The 27,795-nt window shown below is 36.7% G+C and overlaps 1 protein-coding gene across 1 annotated transcript in view; it reads left to right on the forward strand.

The window, feature by feature from the left end:
* NALF1 (NALCN channel auxiliary factor 1) overlaps positions 1-27,795 on the forward strand; it is a 445,199-nt gene that overhangs the window by 406,037 nt on the left and 11,367 nt on the right. Inside the window, exon 2 of the mRNA XM_054655028.2 lies at positions 19,079-19,250. Within this exon, the coding sequence (XP_054511003.1) occupies positions 19,079-19,250 (172 nt within the window). The remainder of the gene's footprint in view (positions 1-19,078; positions 19,251-27,795) is intronic.

The raw sequence follows: 27,795 nt of genomic DNA on the forward strand, positions 1-27,795 counted from the left end.
TTGCTGACATTGAAAGTAAGGTCCAGAACAGTGGGGAGTCCAGAACACTTAGCAAGTGTTCTTCTTTCTGAAGTGAATCCTGGGATTCTGTATATACACCTAGACAGCTTATCTGATTGTACTGGTGACAGACTCCAGAATTTTCCAACGTGTATTTCCTACCACACTGAGTGGTTAAGTGTTCCATGATTCACACCAGAAAGAAGGTCATATGGAAGGATATAGAGAGTCTTTGTCTTTGACTGATCCTCTGGCCAGGTCCTATGGCTCACCTCTCTCTTGCAGGGTTGGAGTCTCCCACAAACACATGTGCCAGGGGCGGTTTAGATTGGATATTACAAAAAATGTCTTCCTTGAAAGGGTACTCATGCACTGGAGCAGACCCTCTGTCTGGAAACTGGACATCTTCAAAAACTTGTAGATATGGTGTTTAGAGACATGCTTTGATGGTGGACTTTGATGCTCTGACTTGAGTTGATGATCTGATTTGATGACCTTGGAGGTCTTTCTTTATTCTTAATTATTCTATGAATCAGTTCTACATGCTGCTTTGAACCATTACTCTTTCCCTCCATTATGCTCATGTTCTGAGCTTTTCCTCTCCCTAAAACTCAGAGCAATATTCTGGCCTCTTGCTGTCCTTTGATATCCTAACCCACAATTTCCCACAAACAAGATTTTCATGAAGGCTGATTAATGCAGACTCTTTCCTTAAATATTTTTCCTGTTATTGCTGGTCCACAGAGCATAAAGATGCAACATGGGACAAATTAGCTCTATAAGAAAATAGTGTCTAAATGCCTTTAATCCTCAAAATCAGGAGTGGCTGTTAAGAGTGAAGTTCCTGTTCTGGTAACCTTCAAGAAAATGGTTTACTGAGAAATCTCAGTAAGTTAGATTGTCACTATTCTCCAAAATGAGGCTGTCTCACAACTCTTCAAAATCAACTCCAATTGCAACACAATATAGTATCCCAAATTGCTGACTCTTTATTTGAGATTAACAGTTCTGGAAACAATGATTTTTTTTATTACAATGTTGAGACTACAACAGTACAAACCAAACAGGTTTTATCTACTTTGACAAACTTCTGGGAATTTAGCATGTCCTGGTCTTCTGACTTTGTGACCATTTTTCTTGTATCATTTTAACTATATAAGGGCTGCAGGAATCATCAATTCTGTTACACTCAATGGGATTTTTGGTGTTTTAACACTTATAAAACCAGATGACAGTAAACAGATTTTTTTAAAAAAACTTTAAAAATTTAAAATTTACATTAAAATTTAAAAAATCAAAAGGCAACTTCAAAAAATATTTTAGCTCTAGACTTGTCAGTAGTCTGCTTCCTTGTTGGATTTTGTCCACTGCAGTTAATTTAAGTAGCGTAACTGGGCTCTGATTCCGACCAGGAATTGTGGTTCCTACACAAGTCTGTGAACAAATAGTAATTAAATATGACTGCATTTAGTGCTAGTGAACAAGGAATAGAACTGAAAGCAAAATATGAAGTAAAAAAAAAAAATATCAGCTAGCACAGCATGGTTGGGAACTAATTTAGTATAGATAAGTCACTAAGAAGGAAAAAAGTAGACAGGGGAGATTTGCTAAGTTTCCAAGCAGCTTGTTAGTATTCATGAGAGTGAATCTTTAGTAATTATCATGACACACAGATAGTTCATAGCCTAGATGAAGGATTCTATGTGTCAATCAGTGAAAATGTAATCACCCAAAAAAGGAGATGTCTGAGGCTGGTTTCTGAGATTAACCAACTTTGAAGGAATTTGGAACTTTTGAATTTTTAGAACTTTAATGGCAAAGGAGCATAGGAGCTTAATGTATTATTTTCTCCTTCTACTGAAGAGGACAACTTTGCCTCTCCACTCAGCAGTTGTCAGGCCATGTCTGAAATACTGGGTTTGATTTTTTTTTTTCCTATTATACAAAAAGGTTTGGACAGGCTAGAGAAAGTCCAGAGAAGGGCACAAAAATGATCAATGGGGAACCTTCCATAGGAGAAAAGGCTGAAAGCCTTGAGATGAAAAGGTTTAATGGAGACCTCATTACTATGTTCCAGTATTTAAAGTGTGTTACACTTGTTAAAGAAGATGGAGACTTCCTGTCATGGTTTAAGCCCAGCTGGAAATAAGGTACCGTGAAGCTGCTCACTCAACCCCCTTCCCTGACCCTCACACTAGTGGAATGGGGAGGACAACCAAAATAAAACTTTTAGGTTGAGATAAGAACAGCTAGGAAATTAAAAATCAAGTTAAATACACTGGTAATGGTAAATTATAGCAATAATGACAATAAATAGGAAAAAAATAGGTTGGTGCACAATGCAACCACCACCGTAACCACCACCTGGTCAGAGCCCCCTTCCAAACCCAGATCAGCCCCCACTTCAGGCTACCTTCTCCCATTTTATGTTCCAGTCATGATGTTCTGCAGTGTAGAACATCCCTTTGGGTCGCCTGTCTTGGCTGTGCTTCCTCCCAGTTTCTTTTGCACACCTCCTCACTGGCAGAGCATGACTTAGGATAAAAACAACTTAGCAAAAGACCAAAGCATCAATCAGTGTGTTGTCAACACTATCCCCATTCAAAATCCAAAACATAGCACTGTAACAGTTACTGAGAAGAAATTAGCTCTACCCTAGCTAAAATCAGGACATTTCCTTTTTTACAAGGAGTCACTTGGGAAAGACAAGGGTAATGAATAAAAGTTACTTCTGGGGTGATTCCAGTTAAAAACAGAGGGAAAATTTTCACAAGAAAAATCAGCCCTTGGAATAATCTCACCAGGGAAGTGGGGAAAACTTACGATTCATCTGTTCAGGGTGGTGGGCCATGTTGCCAATTTTGGTGCTAAGAAAGGCTGGACCAGCTGATTATTATCTATTAACATTTTATGATAATTCCAGGCCTGCCATTGTGCAGATTAACACAATGTATTAGCAAGGGTGAGATTCCTGGGATGAAGAAAAGCAGCTGAAAAAATGTATTTGGTTCTGTGTTCTTATCCCATTTCATATTCCACAAAATACCATTATGTCTACAGCACAGGATGACAGACTATGCTGTCAGTGCTGAGTTCCCAAGATGTCTTTGATATTCATAAACACAGCATCTGAATTTCAAAAAAAAAAATAATAAAACCTGTCAATATGAGGAGAAATATAGCTTAACCAAAAGGAAAATTAGCTAGGTCACAGTCTAACAGAGAAAAATCCACAATTATTGTGTTGAGTGCATTTAGGAAAGAGGTATTTTGGAGTAGTCAAAGGAAAGCTACCAGACATAGTGGGTTTTGATTAAAAAACAAAAATCATAAAAAATGACAGGGAAAACTTAAAAATAGCTATGTTATCAAAAGTTTTAAAGTGTCTAAATTCCAAACAAACTTAAAGTTCAAAAATAACTTGTGGCCTAATTTTAAATAAAGATCTGTTAATGTTTAAATAAATATTAAGTAGTGTTTGTTGCTGTTAAACCATTTGGATTACATTTTCTATGTTTTTCTGCTTTTTTTTTTTTTTCAGTCATTTCTGGGCAATGTCACACAGGAGCTATGATGTGTGCTTCTGAAGTTCCAGCTGGCCAGAAGCCATCTAAATGTGCAGGTTTGAGCTGCACAGTAACTTTAAGTCTATAAATTACCAGTACTGAACAAAAAGACATAAGACTTCCTTACTACTCATTCCCAATTATTCTCTTCTCCCATGCTTGCATTTCACAAGGCTGAATCACAGGTCCAATTCAGCTGAGAATGAAGTCAGTAAAAAAGAGCCAGTTTTGAAAGGACTTGTGTTATAAAAAAGTTACACTTATTTCCTTTTTAATTTATCTTTCAGGATTTTTTTTCTTATATTAAGCATTTAAGTTCTCCTTTTGGTATATTAGACACATATCTTTTAACCTTATTTTATTAAAGTGGGCAAATTAGACCAAGCATTTCCAATGACTGCTTATGTAGGTTTTCCATTGGCTTTGACAACAAATATGAGTGTTCAGTCAACAAAGAGTAGAAGCTTACAAAGCCTTCTGAACCTGTAATTGTGCTTTGGACACACATCAATAAAGCCAACACATGATTTATTCACAGTTGTCTCCCACTGAAATTTGGAGTAATTTCCTAGATGGCAGCAGTCCACAGGACAACAGTCACTCACAGGGCTTTATCAATTAGCCATCCCATCCACAGTCTTATTCCCATGGTAGTCAACAGTAGCCTGTGCAGAGGAAGAAGCCAGAAATTTCAGAATAAGGCATTGTATGGGATCCAAGCCACCTTTTGTGCATCTGCATTTTAAATATCCAATGCTGTAACTCTTCAGAAGTCATGTAAGTGCCTTTACATATGCAGAGAAAAGCCTAAAAGTTCTTCAAAAAGAGACCAAGTACACCTCTGCAAAGTATCTAAGGTGAACCGAGTTTTACACTTTGAAGGTCTCCAAAAATGTTTTCCTTTAGAAAGTATATTCTGGCCTTACCTTGGAAAGATCATTTTCTGAATTTTGTTCTCAAGAAAATATTACTGTCTGACTGCCAATCTCACACATTACATGGAAAAATATTTCCATCTATTATTTCAAAAGTTATATTTTTCAATTTCATTACTCCTTTGACCCCCACTTCTGGAACGTAAAACAACAGGCTCAGAAAATTGTCCCTCCTCTCTACAACACTTATAGATATTATTCTGTCACCATTTTTTTTCTGAAATTTCATAACTTAATCTTTCAGTCTTTCTTCAGAGGTCCCAATGACAGAAATGCTGTCATTTGTAATTCTCTGCCTCCCTTTTGATGTGGGGTTATCTGTTTCGGGGTGGAGTATTTCTGGTAGGCCCGTGGCACTGGCTGTGCAGGAGATTTTTTTATCTCATTTCTAAGGTGTCATAAATCCACTTGTCCTTTCCACCTGCAACTGCACAGAGCTCACTGAAGAGCAAGACACAGATCATTTTCCGGGATTGACACATTAAACATAAAATCCCTTATGGTATACAAGTAGATACAATTTTCTTCACAAAATTTCTTTTCTTTCAATTCTTCAACAGTGAACTTCAGCAAGTTTTCAGTTCAGCTGAAGTTTAATTTCTTTTTTTTGAAACTAATTGACTTTTTCTTTTAGTACACTTGTTTTCTTCTTGTTTAGCTTTCTTTCTAATGCATTAATGCATTAATAAGCAAAACATTGAATATATATGAAAGTCTGAAACATCCTACTTTTAACCTTTTGTAGTGATGAAAACTGATTTTTCCCTTTTGTTTTCCACTACTTATTTTTTGTACAGGACTGTGTAATATCCTCAAAAAATAATAATTTCATTTGTTTATTGCCTTTCTTTAGGGGCCTGGTAAATAGGTTTTTGAAAGACTAAATAAATTGTCATTAGGGTTGCATTTTTATTTATATACTTTGGAAGGGTTTGAATTCATTAGAGAGAGAAATTTCCTTTGTAGAGATGAGGTTATTTACCATTTCTCACATCACCATCTACATTTAATTTTATTATTCCACTTTTAAATATTAAGCAAACTATTTGCTTCCAGAAATGTCTGTGACTTACTTTTCAGAGAGTTTCTGAATGACAGGGAATCATTCTGAAGTACCAACTAAAATATTTTCTACTGTCAACCCTTCTAATCTAGGAATTTTTTAAATGGCAGACTGTAAAATTTCTGGTAGCATGTCTGATGTTTTACTCTCAGGCTCTTTGGTAGTCTTCCAACAATATCTTCTATTTGCTGAACAAGCTGTAGCAATGACAAATAAAAGTAAATTTGAAGGGCAAAATATTTTCCTTGATGCTACTGACCTATGCAAATTGTTGGACGTGTCAGCAAATAGTTACATTCAGACTTGACCCAATGTACCACAAGAAATCATCTAAGAAAAACTGCATTGGAGTAAATATTTGAAAATTAGAGAGAAAACAACACTTGTTCAGAGAGAAAAAGTTCCCATTACAACAGCTTGCATAAATACCAGTTTTGTATAGTTCAGGCAAGCCCCTACAAAAAGAGGAGAAATTGTTCCTGTAAGGACAAAGTCAAATACATATAATGCCATTGAAACAGTGTGGCAGTGATTTAATATATTCATTACAAGCTCATCCTGTTTCATTTGTGTGTAACTCTTCTACAGTATCTTTGTGGAATACACAGTGTCTTTTTGGGTATTATTATTGCTTACCAATCAGTGAAGGAATACAAATGAATTATGAAAAACACTGAGCCCCAAATCCTCTTATTCTCTCTAAGATGGCACCACATTTAACAGAGAGTCTCTAAAGGCTGTAAATAAATTGATACTGATATCTAATTTACAATAAGAATATAGTATTTTCAGAATAATGTCAAAAATTGAGATAGCATCATATAATCCAAGAGGATCAAATAGAAAAAAAAATTGTAGTAAAGGCTGCATATTAGGATACTGGGTTTTATTCAGTTTCCCATGAAAGTTCTTCATCAAGTAGTGAAAGGATTTTGATATTTCAGATAAAAACATATATTTGGATTTAATACTATTAAAGATGACAGAAATTGGGCAGAGGAAAAACAATGAATATTTCTCTTCATGGAGAAAGCTGCTAGTACAGCCATTCACAGAGCAGTATCACAGTCATCATGCAATTAGATAAGATGAGAGGGTTTTGCTAGCTGAAAACAGTACCTAATGTGACCTATCTTGAAATTTCCAATTTTCAGTCTAGCATAAAAAAACCTTTTCTCTTCCTGGAAGAGGCATGAAAACTGATCCCAATATCAGGCACTTTGAAGACAAGAAGTGCCATATGCATTGTATATACTATTAAAATCAGCTATTTCTTCTGCAGAACTGTATAACGGTGCTGAAACCTGACCCTCTCCTCTCAGGCTGGAATCACTGAGATATTCCTGGATCTTCTCTGGAAACTCTGAAGGCACAACAAAGTTTGAAGGAAATATTCTTTCCTTCCAAAAACTTTCAGGCACTAAAACATGAGGACAGGTTAGACTACTGCTAACACAGAAAATGATTGGGAAAAATAAACAACCATTTGCATTTTGGAAATGCAGGATAAGAAAGGAGAAAAAAGAAGAAAAAAAAAGATAGGAAGATAAAAGAACTGTAGCATTCATATCGTCTTAACAACTGAGTGAAGCAAGTATACTCCACTTAGACAAAAGGGAAGATTTTATCAGTTGGAAAGGCTAGTGACATCACCTGTTTCAGAGACACTAAATGTGGGTTCATTTGTCTTCTTGCTTAACAGCTTTGAGTTCTGCACCCATGATTAACTTGTGGTCTCACTCTTGAGCATGCAGTGAAAAACTGTGTACTCCATGAGCTCTCAAAGACTACAGACTATGGCTAACAGTTGACTACATACCAATCCCATTAACCAAAAGTTCTTGAGACTTTTTTTTTTTACTACCAAGTCTCAAATATCATGCTCTGAATCGAAACTTTTCTCAAAGTGATATCTATCTCACTTTTTCCTAGAGAAAACCTGATGGAGCCCCTCTTCCACTGTGTATAAGGCATGACCACTGGTCTGGCACTCAGAATTATGTAGAAGTCATAGATCTTGCTTGTCTTCAATGGAGTCGTAATTCCATACCTTATTTTTGGGTTTGTTTTTTCTGATTGACCAATAAGCAAGATTTAGTGGCTTAAACTGATGAAGAACCATTACAAATTTAGGAGATAAAAAATATGTATTAGATTTTAAGTGGCAAAACCTGATAAACTTAAGTATTTGAACAGGAGTTTCTAGTGTCAATAGCACTTGAAAAGTTCCACTTTAATCTCTGAATGTCAGCAAGAATATCCAGTAATTACCTCTGATTTTAATATGGCTCTTATTGGTGTAGAATTTACCTGACAGAGATTTAATTTTGTGTTTAACTGCATCAGCCATCGCTGTCTAAAGGCATGTTATGTAAGTGCAGTGCTTGAATAACTGTATAGGGTCTTAGCTATCTTAAATTTATTTTACTTACCTTTATATATGAGCAAATATAATAGCAGAAAGAACCAATAATGTACCTCAAATTCTAAGGTAAATCTCCAAGGTAAATCTAGTTAAAAAAAAAAAAATTAAAAGATAACTAATGAATTAAGACCCTGTTGGTGAAATAGAAACTTCAAAGGCATATGGTTAGATTATAGAGAAAAAGCAGAAATTTTTTAAAAACTAGTATGAGTTTCATAAGGTGGTCAAAAGTTTGAAGTCCCATAAATACTGTGTTATATGGTGTAAAAGCTTTGACTGCTGAAGTTATAGATGGGAGTTGTTACTGGGGGCAAAGCTGTAGACAGTTTGCACAAATCCTTAAATAGACACATAATGCTTTGAACATCTTTTGTGAAAACAGAAGTGAGATTTTGTTGCAGTCTCTATGCTGGTGATTATCAGATTGGCAGGTGAAACAGCACAAGGTATGTGAGAGCTGTTCTTTACTATTTTATCCCCTATGATGACAAGCATCATTCTGCTGTAGCAAATGTTTATTCCCTTGCAGAGCCACCCCAGACTAGGGAAAATCCTCTCTTGAGACATCTGCTCTTGGATGAGCTTATTGTTGAGCTTAATTGTGACCTCTTTGGAGAGCTTATTGTCCCCTTCAAGAAAATATGAATTATCATATTGGTCACAAGTTGTCATGGCTCTGATTGCAATGTCGTATATATCCCCATCTTGCCCAAATTTGGCTACTGGGGCTCAGCTTTTGGTGCAGCTGTGTGACCTTAAACCAGAGCTGTGTGAGAAAAAGAAAAACAAACTGTGAGAGGAAAAGTCTCCTTGAGAGCTGCTTTTCAGCTCATCCACTCACCCTCTTTGAATGTCTGAATGTCTCACTTAAATTTCATTACAACAGCATGCAACTCTGAGGTCTTTATGTCAATCTGTAAATTAAATCTAAGTAGGAAAAGTAGCACAGCTCTAGGATACAGAGTGTAACAATGTTGAATAGTGCAGTGGAGTCTCTGGCCCTGTTCATGCATTCAGAATTGTCTAGAGAAAAAAATAAAGACAATCTGGTTTGCCTCTAGAGATTTTACAACATAATAAAGTTCTCCTAATCAGTTCAATTAACCATGATTAAAATAAACTTGATGCAGTGCAATATATCAAGTGAAAATATACTTGATATCTGTGATACAAATGATATTTATAGAAACTGCACCATAACAGGCTCCTTCCTTAGTTTTACGTTCTGAGATCTTTCTTTGTTTTTTCATATATTTCAAGCTCTAAAGCATTTGTATTACATCTGGTGACTAAGAACTTTTCTTCTTTCTTCTGGATTCATTAGCTCCTTGTGTTTGGATTTTGTCATATTTACAGAATTTTCATAGAATCAAGAACTAGCACGTAGAATGTGCTAATGACCCCGTTTGGGTTATTGAGTCTGACTCCTGACCCTGCACAGGACAGCCCAAGAATCACTAAATGGGGCATTGTTCTTGAACTCTGTCAGGCTGGTGCTTGACCACTTCCCTGGGGAGCCTGGTCAGTGCTCAACTACTCTCTGGGTGAAAAATCTTTCCTGATATCCAACCTAAACATCCCTTGACACAACTTCATGCTGTTTCCTCAAGACCGATCGCTGATCACCTGAGAGAAGAGATCTGCATATGCCCCTCTACTCCCTACATGATCAAGATGAAAATTCAATAGAGAAATTGAAAAATTCTTATGCTTAAACAAGGTATAATTCTAAATGGAAAGGGAAACTTGAGGCACTTTTTCTGTGCATATGTTTATATCACCTTATGGCAAGTCCCCTCATCTGCCAGGAGTGTGCAGTGGCTGTTGCAAGTTGATTGGAAGCCCTCAGAACCCATAAGGGATTCTCTCTTCTGAGCAATGGTGGAGATCAGTAGGCAGTAAAAATCAGGTCCTTAATTTGAGAAAGCAGAGGATATAAAGACTCTCCTTGTGTCCTGCACACACTGTTAATCAGTGGTATCAATCTTCTGAATACTGTCATGGTGAGCTGATTTATACAGACTACCCTCACTTCAGAAATGATGTAGAGAAGAGTTGAACAAAAATACTTTCCAATCTTAACAGATCACTTGGTTCATGAATTCAGATGTAATTTTAGAAGGCTGTAAAATTTTAAAAGAGTCTCCTGACCATTGTGAGCTGACTTGAAATCAGTAGATCTTAAATTTTCTGGGGAAGCTGACCAGACATTTTAGAGATTATTAATTTGTTTTATTCTCCTTAATTTGAACATTCTAATATACTTTATGATTAGATGGAATACTATTAAGCTCACAAAACCAAAGACTTGCGCCTCCTTTTTTTTAACAGACTACTTATTTCCATAATGAGTTATTTAATCTTCAGTTTTCTTTAAGCTCACCCAAAGGGATGTTTATGATCTTCAAAAGAAAGTTTCCTTGCTATATTAAGTAACAGCTAAAACTGAATTCTGATACAGAGGATGAGTTCAGGTTTTAGGGCATTATAAAACAACAGTGTAGTTAATCATCATGATGACTTCAGTTGATTGGATGGCTAACCACCAGAAAGACAGGACTGGTGGATCAGTTTTTTGCACATTTTTGCCTTGCAGAAGCTTGATTTATTTTGGCAGACAGAAACATTACAGAGCTCTCCTATATATGCATATACTTTCTCCTTAAAGTTACCAAAGTGAGACATTGATACCATCTCCTCTGCAGTAATGTCTCCTGAAAGAGAGGGGACATCAAATCAAAGAAACATATTTCTATTAGGAGATGACATATTCTCATCTTTCAGTTCATCATTCCCAAGATAAACCACAAAGATATGAGCGGAGCAGCTTGCTATTCCACATCTGTACTTTGTTAAAAGAAATCTTGTTACATAGCATATGAACTGAAGCTGAGATTAACAATGTTCTGGCAAAACAATTTCAACCTTGGTTTACTTTTTTTCTATCTTCAAAATAAATAGCATGTACATCTTTCACATGAAATTATTCACATAAAAATTATTCATATTTATTCACGTAAAATCTGGAAAAAAACAAGTTTGTCTATTTAATTTAGGAAACATGAAAGTTTTTTGGTTTTTAACACAATAGTTTGCATTTTTTGGCGTCAAAATCTTCTGAATAAATATTAAAGTATTTATCTTATGATATTCCATCCATGTAGATACAGAAGATGTTAATTATAATAAACTACAAAAAAAATCAAAAGTTAAAATAACAAAAAAACAGATGCTTTCATTCCCAAATTACTGTAAATTTCAGGCATAAGTATTCATAATATGAAACAAATATTCTCATTTTCTGGTACAATCTTATAACACAAGGAATTTTAAAAATGCACATAGAATTGAATAACTTGAAAATATAATGTCTGTTGTACAGGAAATTTAGATTGATATATTTTATTCATTCTGGATCAGACTTTTTAAAAAATCAAAATGGAAATTCCCCAGGACAAAAAAAGTGGAGGTAGGAGTGAGGGTTGGTGTGAATGCATATACAAAACAACTTCCCCAAAAATCAGAACATCTATGAATCAATATCAATAAATAAAATACAATAATGTGACATGTCTTTAAATGAATGTTTTATGAGAAACATTTTGGTGTACAAACAGAATGAGAATAGTTTATTTGGAAAAAAATATTTGAAACCAAATGGAAAATAATTCCCCAGTCAAAATTATTTGATTTCCATAATGCTGAAAGAAATGAAAATTATAACTTAAGAAAAACAAAATCTCCTTTCAGAGACTGTTCCTATAAAATACCTTTTATTTTCAGCAACCCACATATTTGAAAGCCACTTGTCACACCTTTCCTACTGCAGGTAGTGAAGAATGTTAATCACTGATGTTACCACTGATATTCATTGGCAAAGATACCTTATGGAGGGTATTGTTCCCTCTTATCTGGTCACTGTTGCTGCATTATTTGTGTGCTTTGCCAGCCCTATCATGAGGCTGCCCAAAGTCTCAGAATGGGACTGGGAACACAGCCCAACAAAAGAGAAATGCCAACAGCACTCCTGCAACTCTCATGGGCAGAAAGCTCTCTGTAAAAGCTGATTTTTATCCCATAGTACACATGCAAAATGCAGTCTTCCTGAAGTCAGACTGCCCTTAATGCTCAAAAATGACAAGGTTCCTTGGGGAGTCCACATTTATAACACTACTGTTGTCAAACTTAATCAGGTTTTGTACCAGTTAGCCTTCTATATTTTGGTTACACAGTCTATATAAAATGCACTTGTAAACGATCTAACAGACATCTGTGCTTGTAAAACATGATATCTCAGGTCCTAATGCACAAAGCAGGCACTGAACTGACCCAAGTATTTCCTAAGGAAGATGTACTGTCTTTCAAACCAGCACATAGTACCCTGGTGATCCAAGTAAAAGAAACCTTTTAGAGGTTCCACTTCACAGATGTAGCATTGCTTTGCTGCTGTAAAGTGCCCATAATATTTGAAGTGACTTTTACAGCAAAATTTTTATCACTGGGAGAAATAGGTGTGCTCTTCTGAGGTTCCTCATTGCTACATAAAATCCATAATTGCAAACTCATCCCCTTATTTCCTATATATAGTGTTTAATAGATTCATCTTTTGCCTGGTCAGTGTTCAGGCACTGTTCTAAGTGAAGGAGTGAGTACCTTTATTTGTGGAAGTAAGGGTTTGAAAGGTTTTTTAGCCTTTGCCAGTAGCTTTTCTCCAACTCTGTTATTGGCAACACATGAAGTATTATTACTGTTCTTAATGTCTACACTTTGAGATTGTGGAATAATAAAAAAAATTTAAAAAAAGAAAGCTAAAATGAAGCAAAGCAATTTAGGCTGAAGCAGATACTTTATTAATATTTGATAGAAATGTTGAAATGTTGAAGACCCTACAAGACACAACATTATTGGCTGTGGTAATGCCACAGAATACCACAGAGACAATACATCAGGATCAACAGCAACAACAAAAAAATTAACCATGGTATTTAAACATATGGCCTAACTTTAAATGCACATATAATGCCTTTAAATAGTTCAAAAATCCCTAAGTCTATGAGTCAGGCAAATATTTGACATGTGAAATAGACATCACCCTCTGCATATAAGCAGTACCTTCTGTACTAGAATCTTTAGGGTTTCAGAGAGTCATATGCTCTAGCTGAAGCTGACAGGAAACAGATCTCACTGTCCATACACAGCTGATTCACTGTCAATGAGTAAACATGTACCAGGCACCACTAAGGTAAAATGTATCAAAACCTGAAGGCCACATCACTATTCATTTTTAAATGAATGCTGCTTCTCCATCCAGCTCTTCTGAAAAAGCTCAGCTTACATAACAGGTTATTGCATGAATATTCTTCGAAAAATTAATTAATTAGTCAGTCATAACCTGAGGTACTCCTGAGTACACATAAGAACTGCAGAATTTACCTCAAAATACTCACTAACTTAGAGAGAAGTTGAGCTGAAATCATATCACACCTTCTGAAGGCAATACCTTTATTCCAATAAGGTACAATTTCCTGGTGTCAATGAAAGTGTCACTGATCAAAACACCTCTCAAGTTCATAAGGGGCCTCTTCCTTCCAAATTGGTATGTGAAGTAATTTAGTTGTGCTCTCTTTGAAGACTTCATTTTCACAATGAGTAATGGATATGGTCTCAAAGCATCAGTTAAAAGCAGTTAAAATTTATTTTGATTCAGAAAAAATTACCATTTTGAGAGAGAGAATTTCTGTTGTGACTTCTCTCTTCCTACTTTCTTTTCCTCCCACCATCCTCCACATCTACACAGTAAGAGCTATTTGATGATTTTTATGTTCCCTTTTGTGCAATTATTATGATAGCCCAGCCAAAACATCAAACATTTCCTCAGTGAGGAAAAAAAATCTTTTCTATGGAAAATGGTTAAAGTACTTCCTGGAAATGGCAGTCAGAAACAACAGGGGAAGGGGCAGAAGTGAGTTGAATTCATCTCTTGAAAATCGGGAAGAAATGGCATTTGTAGAGAATGAGACTGATTGAGCTTTTCCATTTTGTTCTACTGACACCTCTCCTGCAGTGTGACTCAGATGATTAAGGCTGCATGCTCAATCTGTTTTGTCAGAGCTCAGGTTATCCAGAATCACATGTATTGTGTGTGTATGGGTGAGTGAGAATGAGACAGGGAGGAAGGGAAACTGTGGCCATATACACACGGTGCTTTATCTTCCCATTGGTTTTGCAGTCTTAGCAAAGAGAATCTTAGAATCATGGAATCATAGTAGCATGGGCAGGCAATTTTTCTTGTCAAAATTAGTTTTGTGCAGTTGCACAGCCAATTGAAAGTCTGCTAGTATATTGACCAGGACCGACCCAGCCATTCTGTCCACACTGGGAGCCAGCAGCTCCCGGTCCCTCTCTAGGTGATTAATGCAACAGTATTAACTAAGAACTCTGTCTGATTGCTTTTCAAGAGCAGAAAGAATAACTCAGACACCTCGTGTGTGATATGAGATACTGAATATCTGAAAAAAAAATACCAGGACTGCCAGTCTCCACACAGACAAAAATAAGTGTTCTTCCTAATGTCCTGAGAGAAAAAGCACAAAATGTGTCCTTCCAGTTTCTCAAAATTCTCCACACACACTCTTGCTTTCTTCCTGTTAACTCTGAATCCTTTTATTATTTCTAATGATTTGACAAGTAGATGCAGTTTAATGTCTAGTTTGTTGGTGATGCTTTAATTCTTCGAATTTCTGAAGCTGGATATTTGTGTAGGGTTATTGGTCACTGAACTAATAAAATATTTTTTCTGCTTGAAACTTGTACAGTAGAAATAAAGTGAATGCCAAATAATAAATTATTCTGCCCAATTGATAATAAGTTTTTATCATAATACTGTTAATAATTTAAAACTACCAAGATGCCTTTGATGATGATCATTCTAGGTAGGCACTCAGACATATGAATATAGGTATATAAAGCCAGCACTTCGTGCACTTTTTCAAACAAGTAATCTTATTTTTTTTCCTCCAGGTACAAAGTAAGGTAAATTAAATTTATTTAGGTGAGCAAAATTGCCAATAAATCCTTCTGAGATTTTATATCTATGATTCTGTACATAAAAGATTACTTTATTCTCATGGGATACTACCATCTTGCATTACAGTGTCTCATCTAATAGCCAGGACTGGATGTCTTTCAAATGCAGAGTGTCTAAAGTTATGTTGATGGTAAAATGGTGAGATATTTATATCTATTCAGGTATTTAGTCTATGTATGTGGTTGCCATGATGCATTAATAATCTAGTTCATCTTAGTTCTTTCCCTTGTTAAAAAAGAGTTAAAACAAAACCAACAGAAAAACATGAGGGTTTTTCTGTTCTTTGAAATTAGTTTGCCAGATATCTGTTAGGAACTATGATATTTCAAAGGTTTCAATCACCTTATTGTATCTTTTTTATAAACCTATTGTATCTTATTTATAAACATATTTATTGTGTTTATAAATCTTTGAGTTTAGCTATTGATGTTCTTTAAAAAAGAAAGGACTGTCATATGAAGCATAGTTTGTAAATTGAACACCAAGCTCAATATACAGGCCAATGTGCATTTCACTGACAGTTTCATGCCTTGTTACATAATGCATGTCTTAAGTCTCTGAAAATCAGCATTTTGGACTTGCTAGGAGATGGAGTAAAATTCCCAACCAAAAAAATCTGTATTTTCCTCGGGTAAAGAAGGAATACTGGCCAATCAAAAGCTGTAATATCTGCTTTATTATTAGGAAAATTTCAAGAAATTTCAATAAATTTCAGTTCCAGATTATGGACTTCTACTAAAGCTTAAAAAGCCACCTCTCATTGTTCCTGAAACAGACAAAAAAGCTTCAGACTGCTCTGGGTCTTCTTTCTCAACTGGGTTAGTCATGGGACTTACGCAAATGCTGTTGAGCAGAGTTACATGGACAAATATGAGATCAATTCTCCCACTTCTGTACTTCCTCCTGGGTAACACACATTTAAGCATGAAAGTAAGATGTCTGTGTAAAACCTTTGGTGCTTAGAAAGTCCAGGAAAGGTAGGAGAGATTATTTGGGATGTTTGTTAGGAAAGAAGGTATTTAAATCATGTCTGTAGCAGTGAGAGCAGAGAGAGACCACGTTCTGGTCTACCAGCTAAACCGGCACAGTTCAACTATGAACACCAACCTTATTTCCCCTTTCTCCAGAAAAAGACAAAACTGCTTACTGCAGTTCTTGGCACACACCTTTTTCCAGACAATGTCTGAGCACTCTATGGAAATGTAGAAATTACCACAGGCCAAAGCTGTGAAGGCAGTGGACTGACAGATAGACACCGTGAATGTGCCTTGTCTAGGAGTCTATGTAGCCTTACTGGGTAAAACAGAGCAAAAGGCAACCAGAATATTAAAAATGTCAATATAGGCTATAGAAAGGCTTTAAATCAGCTGCAGGGTAAAGAAAATAAGGAAGGATACAGAGTGGGAGGCATTCATCTGAGAAGCAGATTTCAGGAACAGGTATACTCATGCACTCTTTAGAAATATGGACAATTCAAAAGTAATTTTGAGACAAAGCTGAGGACTTGTGAATCAGAGCAGGAAGATGATGTGTATGAAAGGAGATTGGATACACAAAAATCTTCATAGAAGCCCACGATTGCATTATTTACTTCTGCTCCTGAATAAACATTTTCTGTCTTGCTTCAGCAGACACATGGTTTTGCTCATTTTCTTGTTACCATGTATGGTGGACTGTTCAATATACTTCCTAAAAACTGATTTACACTTTCAAATATGAGTCATAAACTGACTTAATTCTATTAGATCTATTTTATGAAGAGGGCATGTCATATTAACAAGTCTAAGATCAGGAAAGAACCTCTTTGAATGTATAACTGCTACCAGACCCAGGATTCCTGCCCCCAAACAATTGACTATGATTAGTAGTTGAAAATAGAAAAACTATTGCTGTATTTCACCTAACCTTGAATCCTGAGTGCACTTTTGGGTATGGCAACATAAGATATAAAGTTATTAGATAGCATCCAAAGGAAGGCAACAAAGATGGTGGAGGAGAAGCCATGTCAGGAGCAGCTGAAGTCACTTGTTCTGTCCTGCCTGGAGGAGACTGAGGGGAGACCTCATCGCAGTCACAATTTCCTTGTGAGGGGAAGAGGAGGGGCAGGCACTGATCTCTTCTCTGTGGTGGCCTGTGAGAGGAGCCATGGGAATGGCCTGAAGCAGTGTCAGAGGAGGTTTAGGTAGGAAAAGGTTCCTCACCCAGACAGTCACTGAGAATGGAACAGGCTCCCCCGGGAAGTGGTCACAGCACCAGCCTGACAGAGTTCAGGAAATGTGTGGACAATGCACATGGTGTGACTTTTGGGGATAGTCCTGAGCAGGGCCAAGAGTTGAACTCAATGATCCTTGATATTTTCCAACTCAGTATATTCTGTGATTTTATGATTTATTGTTGCAAATGTCAGCAAAGCAACTGAAGCACCAGAAATGTGGTGCTGTAATTGACAATGGGAAAACCACTTTCTGAGTAAAAGTTTATTTATGAACAAAACGTACACACATCTCCTGGTCTTCCTTATAATTAATCATTTACTGTGAATAAGAAACCTTAGTAAGCAATTAAAATTGAATTTTTAATGAAAAAAAAAACATGTTCCATAGAATGCAGTAGGCAAAAACTGCTATAAAGAGATAATCACAAACCATAGATTAGTAATAAAGGCTTCATTTTATCACCTAGAAATTTAACACACAACTGCCACTGTTGCAAACAATCTAAAATAAAAGTTTGGTGATTCTGGGGCTACTACATTGATATTAATTATACAATTTAGGCTACTATTCATAAAATTATAACCACTGAGATGAAACATACTGAGATCAAACCAAACTCTCATCTAGATTGGTCATTTCAGGCATCATTTTTTTTATCTTTCTCGTCTTAGGAATTTGATCTGCAGTTTCCTTTTCTATTACATCATTCCTAGAAAGAATGGAAATGATGAGCTGACTATATTGGTTTTCAATCTATGTTTAATGAAAAGTAGTTTCCAGGATTTTCAGATAATTAAAAAATACAAAAAAGGATTTTTTTTTTTGTTATGTAACAACCTAAATAGCAAGTATCTAGATAGTAAATAATGTACTCCAAAACAGTTAAGTGGAAAATAAAATGGGGAACAAGGAAATTTCTCTGTACTCAGTCACAGAGGTTTTTTATCACCTTTGTAGCCTGGTGTCTAACCTAATTTTATGTTAAACATTTCCATGTCCAAAAAGTTTAATACTAATGACAAACATCGTTGTTTGGAAGACAAAAGGTAGCAAAAATTAAAATCAGCACGTGTATATTACTTCTCTGTTTAAATTGTGACAATAATTGCAATAATCACAAGTCCTGCAGCCACTGCCGTGCAGCATCAGATAAGAGCATCTCTAAAGTGTTTCTTTTAGCACCCAAATGTAGACTTAGGTTTTCACTGCGGCAGATTTATCCCCTAGTCTGCAGTTATCAGTGTTCAGGTACCCTCATGCGTGTTTTAATGCTGTGGACTGGATAAGGTCTTATTTGAAGGGAAGCAGCACCATCTATTGCAACCTGATAGCTTAGCTCTAGATGGTATAAAGACAGGCTTGGCCTGAGCCCAGCTTTCAACTCTTTCTTGCAGGCGCTTTTATAAATTTGTCCTTGTCCAGCTTCAAATGAGATTAGGATCTCACTTGGTGAGATTTGGTGGTGCAGGGACAGGGCTGTGTTTCATGCATGCACATGTCTAATAAAAAGTCACATCTAAGAAACATAACTGTTTACAAACTAAGATAATAAAATAGCATAAGCCCAGTCCTAAATAACTGTTGCTTTTAAATGACTTTGCTGGAATTTTCATTTCTGAAGTGGGAGGACAGTCAAAAGTTAAGAGCATATTTTACCCAGGTGATATTCTCTCAAAATTTTCTTCCAAAAGCAGCATTAATGTAGGTGTGCAGTACAGTATGTTCTTCTAATAATGACAGTGCTATTGTCATCCATCTATATTTCTGGTTCTTCTCTTTTTTCCAGACTGTCTACAAAGCCTGGCTCTGTTCCCAGTATTTTGAAGTCACACAGTTTCACTGCAGCAACAGAATTCCTTGCAAGCAATACTGTTTGGAGGTTCAAACGAGGTGTCCCTTTATATTACCAGACAATGATGATGTCATCTATGGAGGACTATCAAGTTTCATCTGTACAGGTATAGTACAGAAAAACCAATTTCACTCGTTTTCTTAAGTCTAAATGTCATGGATTTAGCTGTAACTCTGAGACCTTAAAGGTATTCCACATCAGAAAGATTTCTTGGAGGTGCTAGGATTTGAGCTCAGATCTAGTAATGCACAGTTATGATATAGCCTGCCAGTCATCAGCTTTACAAAACAAAATTTCTAGAAAAAATTATTCTGCTTATTTTTTACACTTAATAATTTGGTGGAGGATTTATTTTACTTCATGTCATGCAACACTCAGAGGTTGCATGTCATGCAATATTCAGAAAAAGAAAGAGAAAAGGTTCACCCAGTTTTTAGCATATTCACCTTTGTTTGCCTGCATTCTTATGCCAGATGAATCAAGAATCTGAAGCACAGCATTCAAAATTGTGCAGCAGCTCTCAGAAAGTGTTTAAGAAAACATCTTTCACTAGTGAAGAAATTTAAGAACCAGTTGTTCACCTGTGAAGAACTTTGTTTGATTTTTTGTTTGTTTTCCTATTGAGTCTGGTTACATTTTATGAATATTTTTTAATAGTAAAAGATATTGGTAATGCATATCTCAGGTACCACAGATACTTTTATCAGGAATGGATGGGGATTATCCACACAAAATTTCAGTTTATACCAATATTATCTTCAGACTTATGGTGCCTAGACTATCATCTGAGAATCTTGAAGATATTCAGGCAACTTATTCCCAGTAAATTCATGTTTCAACATCAAGTTTCAATACTTAGATCATTTAACATGCTCATCCAAATATCAGAAATTAAACTGTCTTCACCTCTTAATTAGGGCTCCACTGGAAATCTTGATAGTAAATAAGTTGTCTAAGGTAAGCTACTTAAAACTAGAGTCAATTATAAGAATCCATAAATGTTATATATCATCTTAGATGCAGGCATAAGGATTATGGCAACTCACTTCACCTCGTACCCTGTGTTTAGATTTAAGGTGATTCTGGTAGCAAGGCATTTACTGAATTTTTTTTTCCTTGGAAATTAAATTTATTGCATAAAATCAAGCAATATCCATCCATATACAAAAGAAAATATAAGAAAAAGTGAGCTGAGTTACAATTTTGAATCATCACTAAGGTTCTTAGCACTTCAATGCATTTTTTGAAAATCAATAGCCTTCCAATATGTATATGCAGTAAGAAAATGAGCATTATTTTCCAGTTTAAGGTAGTATAGTAGAAGCGAGAGGAAAATTTTATTTACCACAAGTTCACAATCTATATGTATGTTCACATATATGCATGTACACACATGTACACAATGGCAAGAAACCAAACCAACAGCAAACAAAATCATCTTGGCATGTATTTCAGAAAATCTGTTAGGAAGTACACATCCATCTCTTCATTTTCCTAGTATAACTCATAATCCAAATTCCTTCCTAAAACACACAAAATAGATGATTTTGAAAAGATTACTGACATCTCTGAGTCTGGCATGAAAAAGAAGCTTTAGGGGAGGATTAAACTCATTTTGTTGCAGGTATTATTAAAAAATGAGGGTATCTACACATGAACTCTGTGACTAAGCTCTGCCTAGAGTCTTGGTGGAGCCAGTAGAGCTGAAAGCCATTTGACTCACCCTGAACAGGCACCTGCACCTGACCAAGGACTTGCTCACATTGCTGGCTGCACTCTATTGCTGTAGCTGCTGTTAAACCAGGGTCTTCTTGCAGACACTTAAAATCAGGGTGACCTAAATCTCATCTCAGCTGTCCACTAACAAATATTTGGTTGAACTTTTTGTCCTTTCAAGGCCAAACCCAGCAGCAGCAGAGCAGAGCTTGTGTTCACAGACCCACAGGAGTCAGTATGCTGACCCTAGAGAGTTGTGTGCAAGGGAAGATGCTGAGGACAGGTATGAGGCAGCAATTCAAACTCTGTCTGGAATACAGTCCCATTTTCACCCTTATTAAGCAGCAGCTCACTGTAAGAGTGCTTCCTGCCACTAAACAATGAAAAATTAGACTTTAATCTGCTACAGGAATAAAGAATTATACCTCTCTGCAGCTTAATGAAAACAGATTTATTTCATGCAAAGGACAGTGAGCTCAAGAGCAGGCAAAACACTCTATCTCAGCATAGCTTGTCATAGATAACTTGAAATCCTTTCAAAGAAAAAACAGCTGAAAGAAGGTCACCCATGTCTTGAGGGACATCTCCTACTGCACTTTTTGTGTTTCTGTCTGGTATACACCTTCTGAGATTTCTAATTGTTGATCTGTCTCTTCATTAGAAAAACACAAAAGAGTAAGGTAAAAAGGTATTCTTATTTAATATTTAGATGTCAAGTAACAAGAGAAGGTATACAAGGGATAGCTGATTTGATTTGGTGTTGACTACAGCCCAGAGTTTGGGATGAACACAAAAACATTACCTGTAATTTTCCAGTTGCAGACAGGTAGAGGTTGGTGTGTCTCCATACCCCATGCTGGGAGGTGCCCTGGCAGGGGGAGCTGCCACCTCCCCTTTCAATCCTGTCCTACCACAGCAGTAAGTCAGAGCTCAGAGATCTGCTGGAGATAAGTGCATGGCAGCACTGGTGGACAACAGGGAACCCACAAATTTTTTTTATTGTTTTTTCTTTCAGGCCAGGATTTTTTGTGGTGTTGGGGTCTGAAAAAAAAACCCTGGAGGCCATAAAAGGATATAATAACAAGGGCTTGACCCTTCCTTGGAAGGTCCTCATGATGAGAAAACAGCATAGAACTGGCTATTTTTCCCCAATGAATACTGCAGTTGTTGTTATATTTGTAATTAAGTTTAAAAGAAAATAAAGTGTGGTTTATAGTATGGATTAATAACAAGTTATTGGAAATTCCTGAAGACTTCATCTAGTTAGTAACAAGTATTCTAGCCTGAGAATGTCTAACTATATCACCTCCAAAGAAAGCCTATAATAGAAAAGGGACAAGGCACGCTACCCTCATTTTGCATCACCAGAACTCATCTTTTGTAGAAATGCATGTGAGGATGTGGAACAACTGCAGTGCAAGTGAAAGTACTTGAGAGATTAATCAAAACAATCAGAATCACAGTGTGGTTCTGATTGTGGAAATATGCAGTTAGGTAGAAAGAATTTAGTGTTCCCTTCTTGCCCACTTTCTTCCAGGACACAGAAGGAAAAAAGTTGATCCTTCCATCAGGTGCTGCGCTGTAGCCTGCTGGTTTTCAGATTCATTAAAACTGAATGATTACTTTCAGTTTAGACCTTTGGAGTTCATATCCATACGAGTAAAGTTTCCAGTGGTTTCATCCAATATTTCTCTTTACAGCTCAGCTGTCTAGAACTGCCCATGCAAACCAAAATCTCATTTGAGGGAGATAACAATAGTTTTCAGGTGTACATGGAAAATTACAGTGAATTAGTCCCGCAAAATTCCAGGTCAAGTTTTTTACCTGTAACTTCTAAGAAAACAGTTGTAAATGTAGTCATCTCTTCCTTAACTAAATGGGCTACAGCACCATACTACCCTATGCCAACCATTGATGCACATTTGGTCTACAAAATTAGACTAGAGCTAGAGTGGGGAAAAATCCCTTCAGAGGCATTTAGGGTTGACATGAGATAGGTACTCAGTACCAGCTGTTTCACTGTACAGATCTCATATTTACAAAAATTACTTGTTAATACAGCCTGTTCTGACTGGAGAAACTGCTGTCCATGTGCCAAGTCTGGACCAATTTAGAGTGCAGACTTAGGGCTAATTGTGTCCTAAAGGCTTTCTTTGAAATGACAGGTCCCTTTTGGGCCCTGTGGCATAACAGGGCCATCACCCAGCATCAAGTCTCAGGCCAGAAATCCCAGCCACATACTCACTCTCTTTATCTGTACAATAGATGTCATGGCATTTAATGGAGAAGGAGAGTTCCTCTTTGAAGTAAAGGAAGAGAATGGAGTGAGCAGCAACAAGGCAGAGATGTGCTGCATTACTTGTTCCAAAATTAGCATTTTATTGATGTGCTGCATTACTTGTTCCGAAATTAGTACTTCCTAAGGGCAGTGTCATCAGAATGTGTCTTCTGCCATTAAGAGGAGAATCAAATTTGTCTATTCTCCTGTGTTGAACAGATTTGTGATACTTTTCAGAAAGTGTTGAACAGACTTGTGATACTTACTCCTACAGAAGGAGAAAGTAAAGGGAGAGAAGAGGTAAGTAGACAGGTGATTCAGGTACTTTAAATCACTAATATCAGTTCATATTAATTTAGACTCCTAATTTTGTGTTCTGATTAACGTCTCAGTTGTTTGGAACACAGTGTGAACCAATTTTTGGCAAATAACAGTAACATATGTTTATGTGATCCATGCAAAGTAACACGTGGAAACTCCACCTCCTTTAGAGTAAAGATTTCACTGGAAATAGCACTGTCAGTCATGCTTCATAGCACACAATAATGTTTCTAAAGACATAGTGAGAATCATTACAGAGAATTCTCACAATCTGTAGAAGTTTGATGACTAGCAAAACTCAGCAAAAGTATTAGAAGAAATTCTGTAAACTGCAGCTTCCTCTCAAGGGGCAGACGTGTGACTGGGTTTCACCAACAGGTTTGGCTATAGCGTGTCTCTTTCAAAACAGATGCCCTGATTTCAGTGAAATTTGAAAAGCAATTTCCTTGAGAAAATGTAATATATAGAAAGGAATACAATCTATCTATTTCGTAGAACAATTTAAGAAGAGAAAATCACTCTGAATTCAATCTGCTTTATGTTGTCCTTAGCAAATTCAAAAAAACCCATATATTTGATCCAAATTCTTTCTCTAAAAATGTCTTATAATAATGCGTCATTTACCTCCTGTCTGCACCTCTTAATAGGTCCTAAAATATCAAAATATTAAGATAACACAGACAGCATGATACATCCCTTTTATATTTGATAAGCATGGTTTAAATCATTACTAGCCATGGATCTGCTTACTGGGAAAATTTGACATGTTTTTTTCAGCAAAATCTATCAACTAAATAGCTCATCTTTTTGAGTCTAGTGTTCTTCTAGTCTTGAGTATGGGGCTTTCCCATGAATGAGGGCTTTCCCATGAATCAAGGGGCTTTCCCATGAATGAGGTCCCATATCATAATAGGTTTATTAGCTGTAAATTTTCTTCTCCTATAATAATGACCCAGAAAATTTACTTATTGATATCCCTAAACTTTATATGGTGACGCAGGACTTAGATACGTATAACCCTTTCCTATCATATCACAATAGTACATTCTTTTAGTCAAAGATACTACATATAAAACTAAAACTAGAAGCGAGTCTTCTTGTATCTCAAAGGTGTAGAGGTAAAAATCTTCATTATGTAGTTTTGAGAGTCAGCTATTTACTCATCTTTCTGACTTGCAGCAGCTCAGTTTTAGAGGAGTAACACTGATTTACGCCCACCAGCAGCAGGAAATTAGCCATATGCATAATTTAGGGAAGAAATACATATATAATGAAGAAACACTATGAATTCTTATTGGACATGGGCACATACACATAAGAAAATGTTCATAAGTTTACTATGTGAAATAATAACCAACATATAGTGATAAAAATATCTTAAAACACAACAACACATACCTCCAACCCAGATCTCCTCTGACAATTGGAATTGAGAAGTAGAAGTTAACCTTTTCAAAAGAGCTGAACAGTCTTAATCGCCAGTTTAAGAATAATCTGTTTGAATAAGAATAATTTATTTATCTTCAATATTCTTCTACACATAATCTTGTTTCATTTTTTTGTAATGTGAAAGGTATAAAATACATGTCTAATCATCATGATGTGTCACAGACACAGCAATTTAGAAATTGAGAAGACCATCTGGATAAGATCAAAAAGTTCTGGCTTCCAGATCAGTTGTACGAAAGCAGTGAAATCTAGTCATATTATATCTAATGTGTTCTCTTCTCTTCCGCAGTTGGAAAATGTTAATACTGAAATCTCAGAAATAATTCCTCAGAAACAGAAATGCCATGCAGAGTGCTGGCATTCACTGATACAATGATGTCAGTGCTGGATGGATCACTCTTGGCAGACACTATTTACTTTGGGTGTCACAATAAAATGGAGTATTCAAAACTTCTGGTATAATACATCCACTTATCTTGTTTCAAGGTCTTTTCTTCAAGCAAAAGAAGCTTCATATACCTCTCAAAAATAATCAGGAATCTATGTGAAAAATGAACACTGGTTAGGGTTCTAAAGAAAGCAAAAGAGGAAAAAGCATAACATATCATAAGATCTGATTTGTTTCTCTGGCTTCCCAAATAATTTTCCAGCAATGACAACACATATATCAACCAGACTAGTGTCCCATAATGCAGAATATTATGGCTCCATAACTCTTTATCTACAAATAAACCAAGAAGCCAAGTCAGACCACCTGCTGCAGATTCAAATTCAGCCACAAGTGTCAGACATCCTGACAGTGCTGAGGAGAGTCATAGGAATGCAACCTCTGCTTTTACAGGCTGTTTCCTGCAACTGCTCAGGCAGAAACCACAGCAGTCTCTGAGTTAGACGGTGTTCTAGCTGATCAGCAGACCATGTCTTTGTGATTTCAATTTTTGTGTAAGAACTTTTTTTGGCTTTGTTGCTTTTCCCCCAAGGCACATTCTATAAAGTGAATATGGTATTCATGCTGTCACTCCTTTTTCTTTCAGTCTGATTCAGCTAGGCAGGACTTACAGGATTTCTCTCTCATGTCTCCATTAACAATCTCAGTGGAACCAGTAACCTTAATACTTGCATCAGCATTAGTAACATGCAGTCCCTACAGATGTAACTTCTGTGCTGATCACCAAAATGTTATTTTCATGTGGAAAAAAACCTATCTGGTTACAAAAAAAAGAGAGAGCTTTTGTATGACCTTTGTGAGTGATAGTGTATCTGTCTGGAGAATGATTTGAAATCAAAAAGTCTCTTGGAAAATTCTATATCCTTGATTACAATAAAGGTCCAAGTACCTCCGTATGGACTAAGTTTTCTGTTGGTGGAATATAGCTGAGTGCTGGGAAAAGTCGGGTAATGAAGACACAGAACTGAGAATTTTAAGCGAAAAGCACTTTAAAAAAATTTAAGTCAAGCCAGTAACAGCTGACTGGTCAGCCTCAGAAACAGAGTTACCAAACATCCAATTAATATAAAATAATGATGTCTACAAATGACTATAAAGACAAGTGAGGAAGAGGGAAGTCTTGATAGTTTGGTGGGTACAGATATCGTTTTTATTTCTTATACCTATGTATTTAATATTTAAACCAAAATACCAGTCAAACAAAAGGGAGAGAAGCAAATGCACAGGCAGTGGAAGCAAGGACAAGTAACCCTGGAAAAGCATAGAGATGAAATCAGATTATGTAGGGATAGGGCAAGGAAGGTCAAGAGGAAGCTGGAACTGAACTTGTAAAGGCATCCAAAGAATGAATAAAAAGGGATTCTATACATATATTAACAAGGAAAGGAAGGCCAAAGAAGGCATATCCCCATAAACATGGTTGGAAAACTGAACAATGGATGAGGAGGAGGCTGAGGTACTCAACAACAGTTTTGCCTCAGTCTTGAATGGCAATCTCTCTTCCTATATCTTTTAACTGGACTGACAGCAGGATGTGGACTGGATCTAAAGCCCCTCCTACTGTAAGTAAAGATCAGGTTCACGCTCTCCTGAGGAACTTGAATGTACACAAGTCCTAATGAGTTACATCCCCAGCGACCCAAGGGAATTGGCTGATGTAGTTGCTAAGCCACAGTCCATGATATTCGAAAAGTCATAGCAATCAAGTCAAGTTCCAGGTGACTGAAACATGGGCAACATTGAACCCATCTTTAAAAAGGGCAAGAGTTGATAGGTCAACGAAGAGGCTGTAAACTACAAACCCGTCATGACTGTGGCTGGGAAGATCATGGAACAGATCCTGTGCTAGAAGCTGTGCCAAGGCACATGGAGAACAGGGAGGTGGTTTGAGACAGTCAATATAGCTTCAACAAGGGCCAGTCTTGCCTGACCAACTGAGCGGTCTTCTACAATGAAGTGTTATCTAATATCTTTCTCAATGAAGAGATCAAGTTCCCCCTTTGTAAATTTGCAGATGAGTGGAGTGGTTGACACTGAAGGATGGGATGCCATCCAGAGGGACCTAGGCAAGCTCAAGAAGTGGGTCATGGGAATCCCATGAGGTTTAACAGGACCAAACACAAGGTGCTTAGGTCGAGGCAACCCCTGAGGTAAAAACTGGCTGGGGATGAACAGATCAAGAGCAGCCTTGCCCAGAAGGACTTGGTAGCTCTGGTGGATGAGAGGCTGGACATGATCCAGCAATGTGCACTCACAGCTCAGAAAGCCAAATGTGCTGGGCAGTGTCAAAAGCAGCATGCCCAGCAAGGCAAAGGAGGTGACACTGCCCCTCTACTTTGCTCTGGTGATGCCTCACCTGGAACACTGCATCCAGCTCTGGGGTCCTCAGCACAGGAAGGACATCAATCTATTGAAACAAGCGCGGAGGAGGGACAAAAT

The sequence above is a fragment of the Agelaius phoeniceus genome, chromosome 2 (assembly GCF_051311805.1).
Source record: "Agelaius phoeniceus isolate bAgePho1 chromosome 2, bAgePho1.hap1, whole genome shotgun sequence".
NCBI lineage: Eukaryota > Metazoa > Chordata > Aves > Passeriformes > Icteridae > Agelaius > Agelaius phoeniceus.